Here is a 7056-nt window from a genome sequence, read left to right as displayed (position 1 = left end):
ACAAGAAATTTTTAGGTTGAGCTGTTAGGATAGTGTCACTTTGTTATTGGCACTGCTAGGCTGTCCAGCTTCATAAAATGGCTGCTGCTACTCCTTGTAACACCTTCCTTGACCCATGGGATGTGGGTCCATTTCCCAGCCAAGCCCCACACCCTGAGACGGCCCCAGCAGGCCCCAGTGGCTCCCACACAGGTCTCCATGCGGGGGGACCACCCCAGCCTCCTCCCTCTGGGGGCTGTACCACAAGATGGCCACATGCAGTGTGGGCAGGGCCAGGAGCTGCCACTCAGCCCCAGGGTGGTGCCACCCATCCCCTTTATAGGGCTCCTCGGCCTAGCCTGGGGCAGTGGTAGTTGTGGTGTTCTTGTGTGTTTGGTTCCTGCCAGGATGATGGGGCTGCGTCTGGACTTGGGGCTGTTCCTGGAGCCCCTGGGCTTCATCAAGGTCTTGGAGTGGGTGAGTGGAACCCTGGGCTGCTCCTCATGCCCCTTCTCTGGGGGTGTCCCTGGGGCTCATGGCAGGAGCCTGAGCTTGGCTTTGCTGGTGTCTTGTAGCCTCTTGGGCCCAAGAAGGAGCCTCCTGACAGGCTGCTCTCCTAGCCTAGTTCTTTGCTTACTCATTGCCCTCACCAGCTTCTTGAGCTAAAAGGCTGGGTTTGCCCCCTTTGAGCTTTGCTGGTATGTTTAACATCCAGCACTTTCCCTGGAAATGAAAGTAGTAGCTCTAGTCAAGGATGAGATAAATGTCCAGGCTTCATGTTCTTGCCCTTTGACAGTCTTAAGGGAATGAGTGTAATTAGGCTTAACTGCTGGAATACTTCCTCTTGGATGACTTTAAAACTGCTTGTATGCAGGATGGCAGGCTTATTCCTTCTCCCAAATGTTCTGGGGTATGAAATAAGACTTAAATGGGCTGGTTGTTAACTTGAAGAAATACAGATCTATAGAAAGTAGAGGAAGACTGAAGATTAGGGTCTGCTGTTGTAGTCATATGTTCTGTGTATGTTTCTGTAGGTTTTCTCCATCTTTGCTTTTGCGACATGTGGAGGTTTTCAAGGTGAAGTTACCCTCCTTGTTTCCTGTAAGGGAGTGGAAAACAAAACAGTTACAGCTGCTTTTGCTTATCCATTCAGGTGAGTCTTCAGCTGTTGTTCATTCCTTCTCCCATGTACCCCACTGAGTTCCTTCTTTCTGTCTAGCTCTTACAGATACAGACATCTAAAAGTAAGTATTTGTGGGGAAATCACCTGAAACTTGTGGCTTGTTCACAGCAGTCAAGAATTTGAAATATTTTTGTTGCACTCTTTCAAAGCATTGTGGTTGTCAGAGCCCTGTAGAAAGAGTTTCGTAGGTATGACAATAAAATATATTGCAGCTTTTTATTGCCATGTTCTAGCATTGCGCAGGTGTTATGGAAAGTGATTGTTTAATAAGCAAAATAATATAATCTTAACAGCTTCTTCATTCATCAAACTGTAGTTGCACTGGTGATCCAGATAAGGTTATATATGAGCCGCTCGTATAAAAACTATTGAAAAATGGGATGGAAAAACTTGCTCTTTCAAATTATTTCACTATTGTCTTTACAAGGCAGCTGGGTACATGGTAACCAAATACTCTTCTACCTTTTGTACCTGCTCTTGCAGGTAAAAAGATCTAGAAGTGTAAAATGGGCCAATTTCTCTTCCCTCTGTACTAAGAGGGAGGTTTCCACTGTGATCTAGAAGATGCGCAGTTGCAACACACTCAGGCTCTGTGCTCAATAAGTTTGTGAGAAGTACAGATGTAACAACAGAAAGGGATTCAAATGCCAACTAGTAAAGGCTGCTGCAGAAATGCAGAGCTCGGCTGTGAAGCTGAGCACTGTAAAAGCACTTGGGGAGGAGTGCAGGAATCTGAAACACTTCTGTGCTGCCTGCTTGCTGGTCAGCGGGGTTGGGTTGAAATTGCTGTAATTGGAGGCTCAGTGCTTGCCTGTGCTTTTAATTAATGATGTAACTTGGTGTCTTAAACCCTCATCTGCTTGTTTAACTATCAGTGTCTGAACTTAATAGTTTAACTGTAACAATCTGTTTCCAAATTGAGTTTTCTTTCTTCAAGAGAAATTTTGATCTTATGTCTCAAATAACTGAGGTTGCTATTACCTTTGTTTTGCCTCCTACACCAAATCTCAGAGATCTTCACACATCTTAGTATTATGGCTACTGCATGAGTCAGTATGTTTTATTGTGTAACTTCAGACAGCCTAAATGCTGAAGCACTGTTCTTGTAAAGCATGACTAACTACATGAGGGATATAATCTTTCCAGGTTAAATACTGTTGTGTTCAGCGTGCCGGATCCTAAACGCTGCGGTGGTACTTGGACTGACTTCTATCTTGTGGGCAACTATGCCTCTTCCGCCCAGTTCTTTGTTACACTTGCAGTGTTGGCATTCCTCTACTGCACTGCTGCCCTTGTCATGTATATGGGATATATGCATGTGTATCAGCGTAACAGCAAGTTTCCACTGACTGTAAGTAATGCTAAAATATGTTAATTAAAAACATAACCTCTAAAAAGAGAAATACTGCTCATATGAGTATATCAGCTAACTCATGAAATGCTAGGAGGAGCATGAGTGCAAATTTGAGACTAGTGCCCGTGACAGTTGAATAGAAAAGGGGATCTGAAGTTCTTGAACATCTATAGCATCTTTTATTTTAGACAGTTCCTGAAGCAAAGAGTGGAATGAAGTTCTAACTTTCCAGGTGAACAGTGTCCTCCCCACAACTTCTTAAATCATGTGTAGGAATATACCACTATTCCATATGGGGAGCCCATCTGTTAGGCTCTAGGAGTGTGCTGTGTAGAGCACCTGCTGAGCAATGCAGTGAGTAAAGGGAAATAACTTGGAGTTTTAGTTATCTTTAAATAAAGTCCTGACTAGCATCTTCAAGAGGGCTTCTTCAGCATGCCTAGAACCAGACCTAGAGACATTTGATATAAAATTTGAGCATTACCAGCCAACCAAATATAAATTTTCTGCATTTTCTCCCCTGCTATTCCCACTTCATTGAACTTTGATGTAAAGTTTCTACTGTAAGTTAAATTAGATACCTGTTTTACAATGGAATTTCTTATCAAGGATAAAATTGCTTATGTTTGATAGATTCAAAAGGCAGACAGCTTTGTGTAGTTGATCATCAACACAGGTTATACCTTGTGTTGTAATTAACCATATCAGTGCTAACAAGCATAAGCATGCTTTAGGTACTAATGATATGGTATTTTGAACTAGTAATTGATACTCTCTGATACTTTTGTCAGATTCATGCAGTTTTTAGTCTACTAATGCATATTCCTCTTTTGTAGGACTTAGCCATCACTGTGATAACAGCCTTTCTGTGGCTGGTCAGTACTGCTGCTTGGGCAAAAGCAGTTACTGACATCAAAATATCCACTGGTGGCAGCATCATTCTAGAAGCTGAGTCTTGTAAAGCCCCAGGAACAACCTGTCTTCTTGATTCTGTAACCCGCATGGGAACTCTGAATGTGTCAGTGGTATGTACATCTTAGGATGCAGTTACTGGCCCCATATGGTGTTCGATAGTCTCTGGCAACAGAGAGCCCTGTTTGTTACTACTCGCATTGCTGCTTAAGATTGCTTTATGGGTCACTAGTCATTCAGGTCCATTAATACTGCACCAGATCACTGATCAAAATAGCAAACAAAACTGTTAGGTGTAGTATTTACAGACATACAGAAATTCCTGTGTCCTGACTGGAGCTAGGAACTTCCAATATATTACTGGATAAGCCCATTGAAATGGTTTGAGGGGTACAAGTAAGAAACTTCATTCCCTGTTGTCTTTGGTGTCAGACTTGTTCTTTTATCAACTGTGAGAATCTCTTGCACCTCAGACAGCTTCTTTATAATGCCACGATTGGTATAGAGTGCTTATGTTAATAGAAAACTTCTTCTCCAAAGCAGGACAAATGAGGCACTCCCTGTACAATTCTCCCAATAAATCAAGCTTTTCAAAACTGACTGTTCATTAGCTTAGCAGTGATAAGTTTTGTGGTCTGAATGTGCATATGCAGAGCTGACTTATTCTGTCCTTTGCATTAAATTAGAAAAAGTTGATTAGCAAACTTCTAAAGTCTGTTAAATTTTCTTCTAATGTGCCTTGTGTCTTGTACCAAAATCAAAGAGATGCCAAAGATAACTGCTGCTTCTGTTTTATTTTGTGATCTCTAAACTTCTCACTATTTTTTTTTTCCTCTGACCTGCAGATGTTTGGTTTGCTTAATATGGTTCTGTGGGGAGGAAATGTTTGGTTTGTATACAAGGATACCAACTTGCACAGCCAAATAAACAAGACTTCTCTAAGCTCAGGAATATATCCAAGAAGAATATAAAAACAGGGAGATACTCTGCTGCTCCTACTTCATCACACTGCCAACTGTCTGGATTCATTAAGATTTCAGTAATTGATGACACTTTGGACCAACTTCTTTGTACTATGGTTTGACACAAGATCTTGGCTATCCTGATTGAAGCATTTATTATCTTACAAGATACTAGGCATTTTGAAGTTGTGCAGCTTTTTATTATAGTCTTGAAGAGCAGAATGTTTACATTATATGCTGATCCCTTCAAGAGGGTTCTTTGGCCAGTATCATAGGAGGGATAGGTTTGGAGAGCACCTGCATTTGGGTGATTGTTAGAACCAAGTAAGCTGTAACAAGCCTTGTTTGAAAATTGATGTGTAAATGCAACTAGGACATGGGAAATACCAATGAAAATGCAGTTGAGCTGCTGCTTAGGACTGATGTCTTATGAAGGCCATCAGTAAAACTTACAGATCTGTCAGAGTTGCAGCTATCATATGTTTGTAGAACTGTTACTGCTGTAGCAAAAGCCTACTGATAAGTCTGAAAGGGTCTTATTTCAATATTTGATGCATTGTTACTTGTTAATGGCTTGGAGCAATCTCCAAACGGGAAAAGAGCTTACAGCTTAACTATAAACTCAGTTTGCTAAATCATTTGTTTTGTACAGTAAATGCCTTTGAAAGTATTGTCCCAAGCTGACACAAGTTCTGTAGAACTTGATGCAAATGTACCCCAACTGCTGGTGTTGGGGCTCCTGTAAAATCCTGAGGTGCATGGGCAATAGTTGTATATACACACATAGTAGAGGCACATAACTAGATGTGTGAATGTGCCTAACTCTGGATTGGCACTGTTCACTTTGTTAATACTTATGGGGAGCAATGTGCCTCTCTACTGAGGTATCCAACTTACTGTGGATTGTCTTAAGAGAATGTTTGTTTTGATAAATCCTTTAAACAAGCTGCTGTTCAGTCAGTTTCTGTTTCTTAAACTGTTTGTAATTAAAAATAGGCATAATGGTGTGCATGTACCACAGTTTAGTATGTCAAATAGTGATGTTTTGAGGGTAAACTTCCAAGCCAAAGAGTATAATAAAATGTCTGCTGCTGAAACCATGTGCCTGAAGTACTAACTGCTCAACAAAAGCAGGTGTGGTAGTGTGGGTGTGGTGTGGGTGTGGTGTGTGTGTGTTTTTTTTTTTTTTTTTTTTTTTTCTAAAGCTTCTGGGACACAACTCATTTTGCTACTGAGGTCTGGCCATAGCTAAAGCTTTCTATGCTGCAGAAGGACTCTTACATCACTGCCTTGGGTTTTTGTAGAGAGGGCTAATTACTCTTGTAAACTCCAGCTGCTTGATGCTAGACAGGGCTTCTTTCTGATAACCCATGCTAGGGAGGGATTTTAAGCTATTTCAATGAAAGCTTAGACAAGCAGCAGTTTTAGACAAGGGGGGTGTGATTATTGCTTTTTTGTGTGTGTGTCCTTTCACTTTTAGGATAAGACAATTAGCTCATCTTCATGTTGTTCTTGTTAGTAACTGTACTTATACATATATGTTAGTACTTATAATACTACCCTGAGAACTGGCTTCTGTTTTCTTAAGGGTTACTTAATACCAAATTTTATCCAACCTTACAAAGGCCTCTTCTAAGGGAAGGTAGGAGCAAAACCACACATGGCTGCTGCTTTTGCACCAAAAGCATGGAGATCAAAATCCTTTCCCTTGCATCTCACTTCAGATAGTGCTGAGAAAGAAGCTGCAAATTACCCCATTGGCTGAGCAGGAAGTAACTCACAGGGCAGACTGGAATACAGCATTTGGAAAGGACAACAGCACTTGCCTTGCACATGCCCTACCACCAGAAGTGATGTGGTAAACATGGGGCTTGGGGTTTCATGATAATAATGATGGCCTTTCTTGCTTTGGAGCATCTGCCTTCTTTCAGCAGCTCTTAGCTGAGTGTTCTCAGCTGCCCTGTCTTCAGGATTGGTGTTTGGGACCAACTCCAGCACAAACTGCTCTGCAGAAACTATGGTGAAAAGCAGGAGGCTTTTGCTGTTCCCTGAGTTGTGTAGAGTATGAAGCTTGTCTTGACTTCACCCTCTGTCATCTTCAGGATGTTCGTGATGGATGTTAGTGCTGACTGAAGCTGCAGACGTGCTGGGTCATTTAGGTAGGTTTTGGGTGCCAACTGGTCAGCATGTGTGCATCCTGAGAGTAGTCCCTTGCTGTTGGCATTTTTGACTGAAACACTAGGAAACTACTTTGAGCTGGGTGTGTTTCCTGTTGCTTCAGCAATCTGAAGTGGATCTTAAAAGATTGGTTTTAAACTTTGATTAAAAGGTGAGCCTGTGAAACTAGCCACAGGTGCAAGTAAGGTGAAAGCCTTAGCATTTCAGCAAGAAAAAATGTTTAATTTAACGTGCTCATTCTGTAACACTTTTGTAAAGAGGCAGTTACAGTCCTGCTCAGAATGGGAATTTTTCCTGATTTTTTTTAATGGATAAAGTAAGCACATGCCCTTCTTAGAGCCATTCCATTCAGAAGGCAAGGTGAGAAAATGTGGCAGACAGAGCAACAGCTGGCAAAATAAAGAGATTGTTTCTGAAAGGCTTACAAACCAACCATAAATGTATGGGATATGGAGGGGAAAAAAGGCAGTTTCAGATGTTAGAGAATA

General features: G+C 41.5%; 1 protein-coding gene across 1 annotated transcript; it reads left to right on the top strand.

Annotated features, from left to right (window-relative positions):
* Window positions 1-377: 377 nt before the first annotated feature.
* Window positions 378-4606, top strand: SYPL1 (synaptophysin like 1). Its single transcript, XM_010220214.2, has 5 exons — window positions 378-456; window positions 1014-1132; window positions 2309-2513; window positions 3353-3541; window positions 4274-4606. Exons 1-5 carry the CDS (start codon window positions 388-390, stop codon window positions 4397-4399), a joined length of 708 nt encoding a protein of 235 aa, XP_010218516.2. The 5' UTR covers window positions 378-387; the 3' UTR covers window positions 4400-4606.
* The last annotated feature ends 2450 nt before the right edge of the window (window positions 4607-7056 follow it).

Source organism: Tinamus guttatus, unplaced genomic scaffold (genome assembly GCF_059628265.1).
Source record: "Tinamus guttatus ecotype Peru unplaced genomic scaffold, ASM5962826v1 Tinamus_guttatus_pri_ptg000489l, whole genome shotgun sequence".
Taxonomy (NCBI): domain Eukaryota; kingdom Metazoa; phylum Chordata; class Aves; order Tinamiformes; family Tinamidae; genus Tinamus; species Tinamus guttatus.
Note: the sequence above shows the minus strand (reverse complement) of the source record. Positions and strands in the feature narration are given on the sequence as shown.